Source organism: Chiloscyllium plagiosum, chromosome 2 (genome assembly GCF_004010195.1).
Source record: "Chiloscyllium plagiosum isolate BGI_BamShark_2017 chromosome 2, ASM401019v2, whole genome shotgun sequence".
Classification (NCBI taxonomy): Eukaryota; Metazoa; Chordata; class Chondrichthyes; order Orectolobiformes; family Hemiscylliidae; genus Chiloscyllium; species Chiloscyllium plagiosum.
The window spans coordinates 47,960,294-47,979,408 of NC_057711.1; the positions used below are offsets into that span (position 1 = coordinate 47,960,294).

Here is a 19,115-nt window from a genome sequence, read left to right on the forward strand (position 1 = left end):
TAATCTTTATTGAAAGCAGAATGTAGCTCTTTGGACATTTACAGTGATGATTCGGAATTTAATAAACATCTAAAATGAACACTGCAGTCAAGACCTGTTTAGGCTTCAATGATGTATGTTGGTGAGAAAAGATGATCTTGGCACTGTGGTATTTTGTTTTGACGAGAAGCTTCCTTATATGGTTAAAGGCCTTGTGGGAATTTATGCTGTTGGGCATAAACAACCACAGAAGGGCAATTGTTTCTGTATCACCCATTTAAACAACTATCAGCAAATGAAAAACGGTCTGAACGTCTGTTTACCAAAAGTGTGCTAGTTTCTTCTGACAAATTATTAACCTTTACAATGTATTTAAAAAAAAATGTCTTCCCTACAGTTTTATTTCATAGGCAAGCAAGCTTTCAATGGAATTGGGATTGCAATTGCTGAAACTCAATATGTATCAAATTAACCCTCAAATTACCTTTTTATCAAAATACATAACCTTTCTCTGCTGGATAAAAACTAATTTTATAATACGTGGTATTTAGCGACTTAGAACATAGAACATAGAAAAGTACAGCACAGAACAGGCCCTTAGGCCCATGATGTTGTGCTGGGACTTAATCCTAATGTAAAATATAGTAACTTGCTGCAATCCCTTTTGCTAATACATTTTGTGGACTAGTGGTGCTGGAAGAGCACAGCAGTTCAGGCAGCATCCAAGGACCTTCGAAATCGACGTTTCAGGTAAAAGCCCTTCATCAGGAAGGGCTTTTGCCCGAAACGTCGATTTCGAAGCTCCTTGGATGCTGCCTGAACTGCTGTGCTCTTCCAGCACCACTAATCCAGAATCTGGTTTCCAGCATCTGCAGTCATTGTTTTTACCTAATACATATTGTGAACACCACAGGGTAAAATAGCCAGGCTTAGCAGAAAATGGAACTCAAATGTCAAGTCAGTAACATTAGGTGGTGATGCTCACCAAAAATCATTGAAAAAGATTCAAAATGATAAAAATGATATAATCAAAATTCTGCAAGCCAGCTCTTCTGGTACATGCTGGAGCAAATCCGTTTTGTTTAATATGAAATTAAATTTGTAAGCTTTAATAAAGTTTGTTTTGTCATGCTTTTGATTGTGTTTTTTTAGGGCCTGTATGTTTTTGTGGTGTACTTTATCTTGCACAACCAACTGTGCTGGCCAGTAAAAGCAAGCTACAATATGGAAGTCAATGGTCATCCAAGTGCAGGATCAGCCTATCTCACACCAGGTAGTGGTGCACCGTCAGTGGGAGGAGAGATCAGCAAGTCCACACAAAACCTTATCACTGCAATGGAAGAGGTAACATTACCAGAGCTGTAATTTCATTGAAACTTGATTACAGGGTTGTTTCATTACTCAAGAATTTTCTGACTACACATGTTATTTTAATGTGTCTTAAGAGTGTTCTTATCAACACAACATATGCAGGTAATGAAATCTCATTAACAAATTAAATTAGAAATGTTTGAGTGTAATCACTCACCTGTTGTGATGTTAAAACTTTCTGCTATAGTTCAACTTTATGTGTAACATTTTCATAGGCTGACATTCTGTTCCAGATTTCCCCTCTAGACTATTGGGTGTGATATGGCATGGAATGATTGTATGTGAGATGCTGGGTATTCTTTTTCTTCAGAAAAATAGTAAAAGAGTGATAAAAGGAGGAGTAGGACTGCTCAGAGACCACTAAATGTGAGGTGATGCAGTTTGGGAAGAATAACAGAATGGCAGAGTACTTGGTCAACTGAAAGATTCTTGGTAGTGTGGATGTGCAGAGGGATCTTGGAGTCCATGTGCATAGATCCCTGAAAGTTGCCACCCAGGTGGATAGTGCTGTTAAGAAGATATACGGTGTGTTACGTTACATTGGTAGAGGGATTGAGTTCCGGAACCACAATATCATGCTGCAACGATACAAAACGCTGGTGTGGTCACACTTGGAATATTGTGTACAGTTCTGGTCGCCCCATTACAAAAAGGATGTGGAAGCATTGGAAAAGGTGCAGGGAGGATTTACCAGGATGTTGCCTGGTCTGGAGGGAAGGTCTTATGAGGAAAGGCTGAGAGACTTTGGCCTTTTCTCATTGGAAGGAAGAAGGCTAAGGGGGGATTTGATAGAGACATACAAGATGATCAGAGGATTAGATAGGGTAAACAGAGAAAGACATTTTCCTAGGATGATGACATCAGCTTGTACGAGATGGCATAACTACAAATTGAGGGGTGATAGATTTAAGACTGATGTCAGGGGCAAGTTCTTTACACAAAGAGTGGTAAGGGCGTGGAATGCTAAAGTAGTCAATTCAGCCACATTAGGGAGATTTAAACAATCCTTAGATAAGCTCATGGATGATTTTGGGATAGTGTAGGGAGACGAGCTGAGAAAAGTCCACAGGTCGGCACAACATCGAGGGCCGAAGGGCCTGGTCTGCGCTGTATTGTTCTATGTTCTAAGGGAATTTACACATAGAGGCAGTGACCACGACTGAATTGTTAAATTAATACTTTGCATCTGTTGCCAACAAAGAGGGAGATGCCACCCAGGACATGGTGACAAAAGAAGAAATTTTGTCACTAGAAGAATTCAAAATTGAGAGAGAAAGATGGTTTGTGCTTAAAGATGACAAGGCACCAGGACTGAATGAGATGCGTCCAAGGATTTTGAAGAAAGTGCAAATGGAGATTGAAGGGGCACCGAGCACAATCATTCAATCGTTCCCAGACTCAGGAAAGGCACCAGAAGGTTAAATGACTGCAAATATTACAACCTTGTTTCAGAAAGGTTGTAAGGATAAGCCCAGCAATTACAAACCAGTCGGTTTAACTTCAATGGTGGAAACTTCTAGAAACTATTACAACGGATACGATTTGTAGTCTTGAGGAAAAAGGTGGGTTGATTAGGAAAAATTAGCATGGTTTTCTAAAGGAAAAATTAGGTTGAACTAACTTGTTGGAGTTTTTTGAAGAAGTAACAAAAATCCCAATGAAGGTAACGTTGTTGATGTGGTGAACATGTACTTTCAGAAGATGTTTGATACTTTGTCACACGTGTGTGATGTATAATAGGTGATAGTAGATATAGGGTTGTTCTGATTGATAAGAAACAGAGAGTAGTGATCAATGGATAGTTTCAGGTTGAAAGAAGGTTTTTTTAGCAGATGTTGGTATTGGGACCCTTGCTTTTCCTGATATATATTAATGAGCTAGATCTTGGTGTGCAGGTAATAATTTCAAAGTTTACAGATGATATGGTATTTTGAAGAATTGTAACTTGTAAGGAGGAGAGTGTCGAACTCCAAAAAGGCTTAGACAAATTGGTTGAGTAGGTGGATAGCTGGTACATGGGGTTTAATGTAGAGCAGTGCAAGGTAATGCCTATTGGTAAGAAGGACAATGAAAATAAAATATTAACACTATATACAATATAAGATAGAGTATACAATTTTAAAGTGAGGACAGGAGCAGAGGAACCATTGAAGATGGCTGCAAAGCTGCAGAAAGCAGTTAATAAAGTATACAATATCCTTGGCTTTACTAATAAGCACATAGACTACTGGAGCAAGGATGTTGAACTTGTATAATACACTTGTTAGACCTTGATTGGAGTATTATATACAGTTCTGGGTACCACATTACAGGAAGGATGCAAACGCTTTGCAGGGAATGCAGAAGTCATTTACAGGAATGATTACAAAAATGAAGAATTTCACTGATGAGGATACATTTAAAAAGTTGGGGCTGTTCTCTTGTGGAGCAGAAGGTTATAAAGAGAATTCATAGGGGCTTTCAAAATCATGAGCAACCTTGATAAAATGGGGTGGAAGAAACTATTCCCACCAGGAAAAGGATTAAGAACCAGAGGGCACAGATTTAAAGTGATTTGCAAAAATAGCAAACATGATGCAAGAGAAGTTTTTTTTTCACACAGCAAAGTACTGTCTGGAAGTCTGCTGGAGGCAGGTCAGTTGAGGCATTCAAGAGAGCATTGGATGATTATTTGAATAGAAATAATGTGCAAGGATACTGGGGAAGAAGCATGAAATTGGCATTAAGTACTGATGTTCATTTGAAGTAGCAGTGCATATATGATGGGCCAAATGGCTTCCTTCTGTGCTGTAATACTTCTGTGATCCTCCCGATGAAGTTTACAGCTGTTTTCATGATGGGCCTACAAGCTTTAATGGTTAAGTCATGCTATTGTTTGTCAAGATGTCTTTCTTTTGGCTATGTTTATGTCATAACTAATTTCATCAACATTTTCATTTTTAATTGGGATTGCTTCATTAAAACAGAGTTATCACCACAGTGCAAAATGTTTATATTAGTAATTTAAGCATTTATATCCTAATATTGCTCTACGTTCAAGCATTTCTACCGCATCTAGAATAATCCCTGTCTGTACCCTATGATACTACTATGATCCTAGTCTACACCTTTTTCAGCTGAAAATTGACCTACTCCATTGTTTCATCTTCCACAGAACATTATTCAGGTTTAGCAAAATTAGCTTTGGAGAGTGCATTCTTGATCCTCCTGCCCTGAACAAGATCCTACAAGAAATCAATGGCCTGTTAATTGGCAATGAGTGAGTTCATTCTTTTCTCCCCATTCCCAACTAGCAGTTTGAAAAATTAAATTTGTCCCAGAAGCTTTCGAGATCTTGAGCTGCTCCCTAGAACTGTGATTTTCAACTTGTGCCTGCACTAACTCATGAACCGGAAGACATTTGAAAATCTGGATCCTGATGTCTGCATCGGCTAAATGTGACCAGTCAAGTCCAGGGCAACTAAAGTAATGGGCAGCGTTTTGACAGATTTTAAATTGTACATGCTGACTGCGGATATCAATTGCCCAGAGAACACCTGGACCTGGCTAGAGGGGCTTTCAAAATTTAAATCTTCCTGAAGATTCCTTGACAATACTGCAAAGCAGTCCTCAATGGTGTTTTTAATGCTTAACATGACTCAGACATTAATGGTGACAAATGCATTATCCATTAAAGTAATGCTTCAATAGTCTGTTGTCACACACTGAGGAAATGTTTGCTTTGATTATAAAGATTGCTGATTGAGAAGGCTGCCTTTTGAACCAAAGTAAACATTGTGGAGAGTCATTTTACCAACAATTTCAGAGAAGAATCTACAAAATGTTTGCAAACAGTTGGAAGCTGGAGAATGGCTTCCTGATCAATTTCCTTTTACCTTTCCACAACACCAACTGAAATTGGAGTTGAACATCTCAACCCTCTTTAATAAGTGAAGAATCATGGCTGCAAGCAAGCAACTCTCAGCAGTGTCTGTGCCCCTACGATGACCAACCTGGATGAAGTTGAGGATACATTCTATGATAACCTCTACCCAAAATTAAATAGACAAACAAGACGAGACAGAGGTGTAATGGTAATGTAACTGGGTTAGTAGCCTAGATGAGTTGGGGTTCAAATCTCACCATCTGCAGTGTCATGTCTTGTGTATTGCAAAACCTTTGCCATATATCATAAAAACCCATCTGGTAACGAATGTCCTTTCCAAAAGGAAAAAAATTGTCCTTACATGCTCTGGCCTTTGTGTGACTCCATGCCCACAATAAGGTGCCAAAAGAGAAAATGCTGGAAAATCTCAGCAGGTCTAGCAGCATCTGTAAGGAGAGAAAAGAGCTGACGTTTTGAGTCTAACTGACCCTTTGACAGAGGGTCATTTAGACTCGAAACATCAGCTCTTTTCTCTCCTTACAGATGCTGCCAGACCTGCTGAGATTTTCCAGCATTTTCTCTTTTGGTTTCAGATTCCAGCATCTGCAGTAATTTGCTTTTACCCACAATAAGGTGGTTGACTCCTCAATGCCCTGCTAGTTAGTCTCTCAGATTTAGCAAACCATTGTGAAGTCTAAAACAAATGAAATCAGCTTCACATTGACATTGACATTGACCAAGAAATTGAAAATGAAAAGACGAACCCAGTCTGGTTACCCAGACATCAGGAGGCCTATGCCCAAATTAAGGGAGCTTCCCAAAAGCTAGTCAAGCTGTAGCCTGTCATAGTCCATCTCACAGAATCATATCTTACAGACAGTACCTGGGACACCACCAGCACTATCACTAGTTCTGTGTTGTCTCATTGTCAGGATAAACCCACTAAAAGTGGTGCAGTCATGGAGAAACTTCTGTGGGAGTCCTCAATATTGAAGTCTTAAAGTCTTATGGCATTAAGTCAAACATGGGCAACAAATCACCTGTTGATTACTGGCCGTGCCCTAAAGGACCTCACTGCTAGAGTGGGCTAAATTCACTGCGAGAGATCCAATTAGCTGGAAAAACGTACTAGATCTCAACTCCACCAATTTATCTGTCGTTGTTGTATCTGTCCATGAGAGTATTGGTAGGAGTATTGACCACAGACAATGTGGATGCAAAGCCTCATTTTCACATTGAGAACACTATCCATTATGATGTGTGGTACTATCACCATTTAACTGCAAGTGAATCATACAGCACAGAAGAAGCCCTTCGGCCCACTGAGTTTGTACCAACCTATCTACACTAATCCCATTTTCTCACACTTGACCCATAGCCTCGAATGTTATAATGTTTCAAGTGCTCGTCCACATACCTTTTAAAGGTTAAAAGTCACACAATAGCAGATTATAGTTCAACAGATTTATTTGGAAGCACTAGCTTTTGGAGCGCTGCTCCTTCATCAGGTGGTTCATCAGGTGATGAAGGAGCAGCACTCCGAAAGCTAGTGCTTCCAATTAAACCTGTTGGACTATAACCTGGTGTGTAATTTTTAACTTTGTACACCCCAGTCGAAAACCGGCGTCTCCAAATCATGATTTTTAAAGGTTGTAAACCTTCCCAGCTATACTGCCCTCCCAAACAGTAGATTCCAAATTCCCACTGTCGTTTTTGGTGAAACATTGTTTCCTCAAATCCCTTCTGAGCCTCCTGTCCTTCACTTCAAAATTATATGCACTCATGAATGTCCCTTCAACTAAGGGGAACAGCTACTTCCTGTCCACACTCTCCATGCCCTTCATAACCTTATACACCTCTATCAAGTCCCCCGTCAGCCTTCTGTGCATAAAGGAAAACAATCTAAGTCTATCCGGCCTCTCTTCATAGCTAAAGTGCTCCATCCCATGTAGCAGTTTAAGATGCAGCTCACCAACACCTTCTCAAGGACAAGTAGGGACAGGCGATAAATGCTGGCCAGCTAGCGACGCCATGTCCCATGAGTGATTAAAAAATTTGCAGGAGAACCTTCCAGGCAAAGATTGCCCTTAGCAGTCACCAATGTATCCACTGGAACCTTGCCAAACACCTCAGATGATGAACACTCTCATTGCCGTCTTGAAGGGCGAACAAGAGAAAACATAGCTGCTTGAAGCACGACAACTAGACATTAAGAACTTTCTTTCACAATTCTTAATTGATAGCCAGTATCTCAATAGAATGTGAAAAGTTACACAATGTACTATTAAGCATTAGCATGTTTGTTATACAGGTGCAGTTCAAGTATGTGCTATACACATCAGTCAATTTAAATTGTTAATCAGTAACTAACTATAGTTGGATTTTTATTTCAACTTTTGCAGGTGGTTATGTGTTTAACCAGAGAAAGTTTCTCTGCCACCTGTAAAACAAATAGTGGCTAATTGATGCAGTTAATTAGTTACAGAAACATCCATATTGGTGTAAGTCCAATGATGCATGGGAGGTATTATCACACAATTTCATATCTGGATTCAAAGCAAGCAAAGATGGTCCTATTTAATGGTTTGCATTTAGCCATTCTTTCCATTTCACACAACAGCTTTTAAGCAATAAATGGTAACAAATCTATCAGCTACCTTCAAGACTGAAGTTTTATATCCTGATCCATCAGGAGCAGAGGACTTAAAGAACTTCAGATAACCTAAAAGTTTTGATTCCTCCCCCCCACACATAAGGTTACTTCTAAATCCATGGGAACATTGTGACATAGCCACTCAATTCTCTATTGGATTATCAGGCTGGGTTTCCAGCAGTCCAGGCAGCCAGTCAGTGAAAGGCTGACACCAGGTGAATTTGAGTCCATAGTTGGCTGTGGGTGCAGGGATGATCGGATGAGTAGGACAGGAAGGGACAATTGGTTGGGGAAGTGCCATCCAGGTATCCTGATGTGGCCGTATGCCCAGGAGAGGAATTAGAAGGCTCATCTGGTCATTAGGACAGGAAATAAAATACCTTGTAGGGGGATTTTAGGGGCCTGAAGGGGTCGTGGAAGCCTTGGGATTGGAAGATCAAAGGCCCTATAGAGGGGTCAGAGACATTTTGTCTTCCAGATACGGGGAGCTGATTCAAAGGGGAGCTAAAAGAGTTCCAAACAAATATATTACCACAAAGCTCAAAGGATAGACTCCCTAGTCAATTGAATACCTAAGATTATGCAGAGTAGCATAAGATAAAAAAAGAAGACTCATGTCAGACAAGAGAAGTTCAACGCTGCAGAAAGTATAGAATACCATAAAAGTGAAGGAGTGACATAAAGGAAAGAAAAGGCAGGATGCTAAAAGAAATTACCAGGTAAAATCAAAGAAAACTCAGAGATATTTGCTGTATTTATAGAAGTAAAAGGTTAGCAATTATGTCAACTGTGCCACTAATGGTACCAGTGAGAGGAAGTGGAATTTTAGTGGTTCCAACTGAATTATCCAGGGGATCATGGCAATTACATGTGGTAATTAAGGCACCCTAGATCGCCCAGCAGTATTCAAAGGAGACCACTCCTTCAATATGAAGCTGATGAGAAACCAAACAGAGATGATTATGTGGACGTGCACACAAGATTTCTAGGCAGCTGCCTTGGTGCTTTCACTCTGTGCCAGTCCATTTTCCACAATCTCTTTATACTCCAAAGCAGAATTTCTGATTAGATGCTTGAAGAGAATATATACCAGTTACAATGGGGCTGATGATTTGGTGAGAAACCAAAACAAAAATCTTGGAAATGAAGTGAAAGGCACACAACAACCAGATGTTTATTTCAGAGAGGTAAAAATAATGACTGCAGGTGATGGAAACCAGATTCAAAAATCCCAGGTTAATATTCTGGGAATATGAGTTCCAATCCTACAATGCCAGCTGGTGAAATTTGAATTCACTAAAATCTGAAATTGAAATAGCCGAATGGTGACTATTGTCAAATGTTGTGAAATCCCATTCAGTCACTAATATTCTTTTGGGAAGGAAAACTGCTAATCTTAACTGGCTTGGCCTACATGTAATTCCAGACCCCCAGCAATGTGGTTAATTCTTAACTGCTGCCTGAGAAATCAGGAATGGCAATAAATGCTGACCTACCCAGAGTTGCCACATCCCATTTACAAATAAATAGCAATGCCCTTCAGTGCACACTGGCGAGTGTCTCATGTGTGCTGTGATTGTGCAGTGGCGAGGCTTGATTCCTCAGATGAATCAAACACCACAGCATGAGTGTCTCTTCACATGATTTTGAGGCATACAAGGAAACAGATCAGTGCCCTCATTACTTTACAGTCCACTTAGGTGTCAGCCATGTGATAAGCACAAGCAAATGCCACTTCTTCCCCAATCCATCTCACCCAATGACACCGTGACAAAGTAGTCTTGCATGCAAACAAACATTGTTTTCACAGTTTGGTGCCAGTTCATCTTTTACCCTTCACCATAAGTTTCAAAGGTCAGTTGCAGGCAGCAAAAATAGGTGACGTAGAAAAGTGGGTGTAGGAAATGATATTTATCTGAGTCAAAAAATAATCAGGAGCTTAACAATCTAACTTTGTATAACACTCCCATAGGATTATCCTTGTGCAGCAACATATCTTCACTTTTCTTTTTCCTCACTTTTTTTTCTGGTGCTACCCTTGTGCTTTCAGTCAAGCTGGAGGCACGTTGCTCAGATTACTGCTCCGGCTGCTCAGATGCTCTTGATTGATGTCTTCTGGATTTAGAAGCCCACTTAAACCTGGCTAAAGATAACTCCAACCTTGTGCCTGTGCCTGTACCTGTATCTGTGCAAGTGGAGTCTAGGGAGTTCATAAGGTACTGACTGAGAGGGCAATTGGTCATGAGTGAGAAGTGAGCTTTGACCTTACTCTGTTTCTCCTTTCATAATCAACCCTGTCATGGCCTACCATATCTACTTGCTATCACCGAGGTGTGGATTAGTGAGTCATCCAATTTACAGTGATATTTACAGTGTGCAGGCATGCATGCTATTTTCAATGTTTCATTCAGTTGGCCATTCTATTCAAGGCATCATGACAAAGACCCACAACATCGTCCCATTCATGTTTGAAACAGACTACTACATGATTTCTGTAAGCAAGCACAGTGTGATGGAAAGCCTGCTAGTACATTGCACATTATTCACTACTGCTTAAGAAGCATTCTGTTCATCAACAGCCAGCATTTGTCCAGCTGAATGTAGCTTGGACTACCCTGCAGCCTCTATACAGATACTCCACTGCTATCCTTGTCTCCATCTGCATTTACTCACTTGTTATGAGCCATTAGATGACAATCTGACGATTTGTCTTAATGGTCACACTAAAGTGTGAACAACTGAGCTTGTGGGTGAAATTAAAGATATAAATTAAAACAAGGTAAGAATGTTTTAAGTGATCATTATGCACATGATAATATCTTACTCACATCAAGTCTACATGAGTGAGTATTTGTGGCATGTCAAAAACCGGTACTTTATTCTGGTACCTGGGAGGTCTCTGTCTTCCCATCTCTGAAGACTAGACACATTTAGACTCCACTATTCTCCAGTGTCACCTGCTCTGGAGCTATCAGTTGCAAGATGGATGAAGTGCCTCTTCCTGATATTTGATGTTCTCTTCTCCAAAGATGGAAAGAAGAGCATGATGAATGATGGCATCAGTTGCACATATTTCCGATGACTATGAAGGAGAGGCATGACAATGTTAATGAGTGTCAGTGAGGTTGGACATATGGGGATCTAAGCAAGTGCATTTCCACAGAGGCATGGGAATCTTCAAATTAAGTTGGTATGAAGAATGATATGCTGGAGAAGAGCTCAGAAGGCAGAGTGAGGATACAGCTTGATGCATACATCAGGCTTTATTTGAGTGAGCCACTGTATTTCAGTTTCCTGGGCTGCTTTGGTCATTAAACTGCTCTTGACATTGAGTCACTGAAAATGACACCACTCTCCAGCTGCTAAACAGGCAACCTTCAATCGTTTCTTCTCTGTTACAACGGCAAGGAAAAAGGAGTGCCCTATGGGCCCTTGCAGAACCCAGCAGCACTTTCAAAGATGACTTAACTCCATTATGTCAATTTCTGCTAACTCTAAACTCCATCAAATTGCATGTACAGGGTTCAAAACCTAACCTACTATTTCAGAATGCACGGTCTTTTAAACTGAGAACAACTTGCATCTCAATCCAAACAGAGTAATTCTGAGAATGTAGTAATGTGCTGCACTGAATTGTTAGCTTCAATTGTGTGCTGAGGGAAAGCATTCTGATTCTGGCAAGAATGCTAACACCATACACATAAATACTGGTACAGATTATTAGATGTGAGATGAAAATATAAGGCAGCACATACACTCCTTGAGTAGCAATGAAATAGTCAAGATAGTGAAAATTTCCTTTAAAATTGAATTGGAGATGTCTGTGTTGGACTGGGGAGTACAAAGTTAAAAAATCACACAACACCAGGTTATAGTCCAACAAGTTTATTTGGAAGCACTAGCTTTCGGAGTATTGCTCCTTCATTAGGTGGTTGTGGAGTATAAGATCGTAAGACACAGAATTTATAGCAGATGTTTACAGTGTGATGTATTTGAAATTATATATTGAAAAACAGTTTTGCGATTTACGTATGAAAGAACTGAAACAAGCACGATCATTCTAAAAGATGAGAAACTTAAACAATCCAGGTCTTTTTCCTTTGAGAGCAGCAGTAAATGTACATTGCTGTTGGTAATGCAGGACAAGATCACAATGAACTACAGTGGCATCACACAACTGAGGGCATAGCAGAAACTGGGCAAGCTTTCTCAATGCATCAGTAACACAAAAAATAACATGCAAAATGCAGTTCTGTTAGAAGTTGAGTGACGAGCAGAATACATGAAGTGCCTCATGTATTCATTTGTCTATACGTTTGATTGTAGGTATTCAACTTCATCAATGTTTAAAGTTCTGTTGCTGACCCTGGTGGTTAAAAGTGTAAGAAACACTGGAATGGTACTAAGCTGAACTATTTGGTTTGATCTCAAGTCTGCAGGTCTCATTTTGAGAAGCAGACTGAATGCTGCAACTGATTTATAAGTTCATAAGATATAGGAGCAGATTAGGCCATTCAGCCCATCAAGTCTGCTCTAGCTGATATTTTCCTCACCCCCCCCATTTTCCTTCCTTCTCCCCATACCTTTCAACCCATTATCAATTGATAATCTGTCTAACTCCTCCTCAAATGTACTCACTGTCCCAGCGTCCACTGCACTTTGGGGTAGTGAATTCCACAGATTCACAACCCTTTGAGAGAAGTAGTTTCTCCTCAACTCTATTTTAAATTTGCTACCCCTTATCCTAAGTCTATGATCCCTTGTCCTAGAATGCCTCACAAGAGGAAGCAACCACTTCATGTCTATTTTATCCATTTCTTTTATCATCTTGAATACATAAATTGGATCTCCCCTCATTCTTCTAAATTCTAGCGAGTATAGGCGTAAACTGTTCATTCTGTCTTCTGCATTTTGAGCTAACGATGAAATGAAATCACCTCCTTACGGTAAAGTGAAATACTGCAGACGCTGAAATAAAAAGAAAAAGTATTGGTGAAATTCAGCAGGTTATGTCAGCATCTGCAGCAGAAAATTAGAGTTAACATTTCAAGTCCAATATCGCTTCAGATTGAAGAGAGGCAGAAATGTGGTGGATTCTATGCTGTTGAAACGATGGGTGGAAGGTGGTGAGTGGCAAGTGGGACAAAAAGGAAGGGCAAGGAAAGATTAAAGGGCTAGAGAGGTTCGGAATTAATGGTTTTGTAGAGAAAAAAAGAATGGTAATGGTTTTAGAGAGGTGGCAAAGCATTTGTTCAGAGTAGGTGTGAATAACAGAATAAAGGTTAGCTCTGACTGGGAGCAAAAATATGAAAACAAAGGAAGATGCAAGGTTGGGACAGTGGGGGTGGGGTCAAATTTAAAATGGAAGCTGGACTGAAATTGTTGAGCTCCATGTTGAATAAAGTATAAAATAGTTAAGCAGAAAATAAACTGCTGTTTCTTTAGCTTGTGTTGGGCTTCACCAAAACACTGCAGCAGGCCTCAAACAGAAATTGGTACTTGGGAGAATGATGCTGTACATCACTAATACTTCTGACACTCACTGTTTAGGCACATACATCACAGATAGCCGTTCAGAGAGTCAATGAAACGATATCCAGCACTGGTCTGTGCTTTAACACAAAAGCATTCATGATTTTAATTGCATCTCTGTGGCTATTTTTACATTTTAACTACATTGTCAACATAAAAAAATCAAAGGATTAATAATAGTTCATATCATATGCTGAAAGAATCCTTCCCATTCTTATCAAAACCATTGCAAACCTGTCCTATATTTCTGTCTCACTTGCAATTGAGGCAGCTTCTGGAGCATTCGCTGCTATAAAATGTGAGTCAGCTGCTGAGAGTGGGGAAAAATATGAATAGCATTGCATGAACACTGCAACGCCAGAAGAGATAACCAGCCTTGAAGAAGCTGAAGGTTTCCAAAGTGTAGAAGAGAAAATCTTTGTAGGTCTTCAGCTATGGCTTTGATCAGAAAAGTTCATGCTGTGAGGCTAAAAAGGAGAAGTCTCTATTATGGGGAGGCAGTGTTAATGTGGTAGAGTTACTGGATTAATAATTCAGAACTCCAGACTAATATTTTGGGAAATTGGTATGAATCCCACCTAGGTAGATGATGATATTTGAGTTCAGTAAAAGTTTGGAGTAATAGTGACTGTGGAACCATTGTTGATTATCATAAAGATGCACGACTTTTTAATTAATGTCCTTTAGAAAATGTAATCTACCCTCCTTACTTGGTCTGGAATACATTTAACTTCAGACTTGCAGCAGTCTTTGGACAATTAGGAATGGGCAGTAACTACTGGCGTATCCAGTAACACCACTATCTCACAAGCAAAGAAATAAACAGAAACTAGACCCATGTCTCCTGCATTCAGCAAATGTAGCACCTCACGGCTACTAGTCTGACATACCGTCACCTTCACAATATGCTCCTGTGGAAGGTGGGGCAAGATGCTGAGCATCCTTTTGATGGCATTTGTATATCATACAAAGGGAAATAATGCCCTACGGCGCTTCCATTATGAGCAGGGGGCTAAAGTTCAAACTGGATAGGGTGGCAACACATTACACCTCACTGCCTTATTTTCTTGTAATTTTAATTAATTATTGTGCCTGAACCATCTTCCTCTTCTCCAATTTGCAATAGGGTATAGCAGAGGAAAACCTCACCCATAATTTTATGACTTAAGTGTTGCCACCATAGTTTGTGGGTGGTACGGTGCCGCAGTGGTAAGCACTGCTGCCTCACAGCGCCAGAGACCTGGGTTCAATTCCCACCTCAGGTGACTCTCTGTGTGGATTTCCACATTCTCCCTGTGTCTGCATGGGTTTCCACCGGGTGCTCTGGTTTCCTCCCACAAACCAAAAATGTGCCAGTTAGGTGAATTGGTCATGCTAAATTGCCCATAGTATTAGGTGAAGGGGTTAAATGTAGGGGAATGGGTCTGTGTGGGTTGCGATTCAATGGGTAGGTGTGGACATGTTGGGCCGAAGGGCCTGTTTCCGCACTGTAAGTAATCTAAATCTAAAAAAAAGGTGTAACAATAGCAGCAATTAATTTAATGAAATCAAATTCTGCCTGAATTTAACTTACTTTTTAACTAACACTAAAACTGCACAGGTTTCAGGATATTCTAATAACAACACAACAGTGCAGTACAAATTATGTTTATTTTGAAGGAGTTGTGTTCTTTTCCTAGAGCCAGCTGTATATAGCAGGTTACCTGAGCTGCTTTCAGTGAGCATGTTGTCCATAACTGGGTATTAACATTTTCTGCCACATTCTGCAGGCATCCTGATAAATAACTATCCATGTGTTCACGCCAAATATTACCATGAGTTCTGGGCTTTCTTTGAGAGACAAGATGTTGTCGTGTTATTGAATTTCATTTAAGATCAGGAATTTCAAAAAGATATCCAGTTTAATTTGGAGTGATAGCTTCTGGACTGCTCACATTAAGGGCAGATCTTATATGATGATAAGTTGACTGCATTGTTCAAATGAATGATGCTACAATGCTGCAGCATATTTTGCTTCGCAGTACGAGAGCTCATTGCATAAATGGGAGACACTGAACAAAGATAAGAAAGGGGAACAAGTATTGAAAGGATATCATTTTGTTATATTAATTCCTGAGCACTTATCAGTGTAGCATAAGAGCAGGTCAATTGCTTTCCCTCAGAACAGTGAAAGTGTGTAGTACAGAGATTGAAGAAGAGATCAAAAACAGATTGCTGGACAAGCTCAGCAGGTCTAGCAGCATCTGTAAAGAGAAATCAGAGTTAACATTTCGGGTCTGGTGACCATTCTTCCTTTTTATAGCTTCCGCAGTTCTTTCAGTTTTTATTGAAGGACGAAAGAGGATAAAGAGTATATATACTGTGAAGTTTTGAAGTTTATGAGAATCATTGGGTTGAATCTTAAGCTTTTTTAGCTAACTTGAGATACATCAAGTTTTTTGGAGTGTTTGGTGCAGTGAGAAAAACATTTCCTTCCGATGCTGTTGTATCTTACTGGTGTCTAGTTCCTCATTAAAACAAGTTAGACAACTCTGACCAGAATGGTTTGAATGAATTTATCCAGGTGTCCCACAATACCAATGCAGTCCAAATCAATATGAACATAAGTCAGTAACCAATGCAAAACAGTCTCAAATTTATTAGGAAAATGGTTACAAGAACAATGTCTCTAATCCTATTTGGCTCCTTAAACTTACACTGCTTCCTGGTCTCTTGTAAATTTACACAATCGCTGTCTCTCTGGTTCTGCCTCTGGTCTGCAAAGCTGCTATCTCTCTTCCTCTCTCTCCCTTCCTCTGGATGTCAGCTGCTCTCTGCCTCTGGTCATGCTGGTCTCATCAGATGGCCTCCAGAAGATTCAGGAGAGGTCTGTAGGCAAACCCTGTTTTTACACCTTTTTGAATGGTTTTCTAGAATTTATAATAGTTCTGGCTAATCAGGATGACACACTTAAAAGTGTATCACATTCTTAATAATTTCAATGATATGCTACTATTTGTTTCTTTGTGTAACAGGAGCTTTGTCTGGGCCCTCCTTTGTTGAGTGCATAAGTTGTTGGGGTGTGTATCCAGGATGACTGTTGCCTTTTACATTTTGCTAATGTCATTAGAGCCTGGCTGCTGTGTTTGCACTGTGCCTGGTGTGTGGGTTTTGTGATTTCAGTGTTCTACTTGGCCAATATACCCAGCATTCCTTGCTGTTTGGCCAAGTTAGTAATCTATCTGTGTTTTAGCAGCCAGGATGCTGCTCCATTACCAAACTTGCTGCATTAATTACCCAGTACTCACTCTCCATGACATTTTTCACAGCCAAATTCTACCCCATCTTACCACCCAAAATAACTCATCATCATCAGAAATGTACTGAAACACTGGAATTGCCCAAATTTTGAAGTTAAAAATAACAGTAAAATATCTAGTCACTGTTATTAAAGAGTAAATCAGACAGCAACCTTCAGCAACCATGTATGCACAGTTAACCATTCAAATCAGGAAGTTACTCTCCAACTTCCATAGAAACAAAGAACATAGCAGCAGAAGTATGTCAATGGCCCCTTCAAGCCTGCGCTACCATTCAATATAATCCTGGTTAATCATTGAGCTCAATACCATGAACCCCACCCTATTATCCCTTGATCACTTTTGGCTCAAGGGTTCTATTTAGCTCCTTTTTGAAAAATAATGTTTTGGCCTCAACCACTTCCGGTGGCAAATATTTCCAGAGCTTCACTACTCTGTCGTGAAGAAATTTCTCTTCATCTCAGTCCTAAAAGGTTTACCCCTTATCCTTAAACTGGTTCTGGACTCTCCCCACTATTGGGAGCATCCGTCCTGCATCCAATCTGTCTAGTCCCGTTACTGCTTTATAGGTTTCTATGACATCCCCTACACCCCATTCTTCTAACTGCAGTGAATACAATCCTAGTCAACTCATACTTCAGTCCTGCCATTCCAGGCATCAATTTGGTGATTATTGTTCCCTGGTCTTCCAAACGCTGTGCAAAATCTTGGCAAGAGATCAATCTGAGACTGGTACAATTGAGAATAGAAGCGAGTCAAACAGTCAGGGCAGGCAGGGACATGGTAGGACTAATGTTTTAGCACGTAATGGTAGCTAGCTTCAAAGCTCATCAGAAAAAGGTTGGGTTGTACATTAGTTTAAGCGCTTTTTTTAATGGTCGCATAAGTCTTGAAACTGCCAAACAACAACCCTAGCACTTTAATAGTTACAATTGTAAAGGATTTTTATGAATTCATTTTCAGAATATCATAAACTTTCAGAAACTTCAGCCACAACAGATAGATGATTTAACAGTAAATTTCTGATTTCAAACTTCCACCGATTCAAATAAACTTTGCACTTGCTCTAATTCATGGTCTATATTCATGCTGTCCACCTATTGCTAAGCTGTTACTGCAATAATGGTAAACTGAGGCACATAATAATTCCTTAATCTCACATGGATTTACTCCATAATTTGCTGCAGTTCCTAAATTTTATGGCTTCTCCTGTCAATATGTCACAAAATGCATTTACTTCTTGGCACAGTAAGGCAACAGCTCCTGTGATCTGAGAAGTTTTTCTGTGCATACAACTGGTGGCTTAAGAACATTGCAGCATAAAGAGGCAATATGCCAAGTTGAAACGAGGTCTTTCTCATTAATACAGCACTGAAGTCTACTTAAGTATAGGAATCAGTTTCCAGCTCTGAAATATTCAATTTTTTTTCAATAAGCTCTTTCAATAAAGTTAATTTCCTCACTCATTCAAACACCATACATTTAAATAGTTCTGTTTATGGCCTTTTTTTATGCAGCTCAGCCTCCTGTTTGCACTGTGCACTGTGCCACAAAAAAAATGTGATCTAATCAAAATTTAGTGCTCCCAACCATCGTAGTCTCCCTTCAGAATTAGTACCTTGCACATAATGGCTGCAACAGACTATTTACTATAAATTAGCTCTAAGTAATTGGTGAATATTATTTGTCCATCCAATCAGCAGTATTCTAGATGCTTGACAGAAGAATAGTGTAATCAGATCTTTATTGGTTTAAAGGAAACTAGTTAAGCAGAATCTTATTTATGCTGTAATTGAGATTTGCATCTATGTATGCATATCCTGTGAGAATGACGGGTGTTCTTAATTATATTCTGATTCAATGGAAAATCCCCAATTGTATTTCAACTGAATTGCAAAGCTTGATTTATTATTGACTGCTGCCTTCAAATTGAATGGGGGAGAGGGGCCAGCAAGAGGTCATTGTCCACATTGGAACCAACCTCATAGGAAGGGAAAAGTTCGAGAGTCTGAAGGGAGATTACAGAGAGTTAGACAGGAATTTAAAAAGGAGGTCCTCGAGGGTAGTAATATCTGGATTATTCCCAGTGCTACAAGCTAGTGAGGGTAGGAATAGGAGGATAGAACAGATGAATGCATGGCTGAGGAGCTGGTGTATGGGAGAAGGATTCACATTTTTGGATCTTTGGAATCTCTTTTAGGGTAGAAGTGACCTGTAGAAGAAGGATGGATTGCACCTAAATTGGAAGGAGACTAATATACCGGGGGTGGGGAGCAGGGAGATAGTGAGGAAAGAGATCAATCTGAGACTGGTATAGTTGAGAACAGAAGTGAGTCAAACAGTCAGGGCAGGCAGGGACATGGTAGGACTAATAAATTAAACTGCATTTATTTCAATGCAAGGGGCCTAACAGGGA

The 19,115-nt window shown here is 39.8% G+C and overlaps 1 protein-coding gene across 3 annotated transcripts in view; it reads left to right on the top strand.

The window, feature by feature from the left end:
* Positions 1-19,115, top strand: part of adgrv1 (adhesion G protein-coupled receptor V1) — a 559,481-nt gene that overhangs the window by 517,476 nt on the left and 22,890 nt on the right. For all 3 annotated transcript variants that reach the window (XM_043709105.1, XM_043709113.1, XM_043709123.1), the window contains one exon: positions 1,132-1,323. In XM_043709105.1, the coding sequence (XP_043565040.1) occupies positions 1,132-1,323 (192 nt within the window). The remainder of the gene's footprint in view (positions 1-1,131; positions 1,324-19,115) is intronic.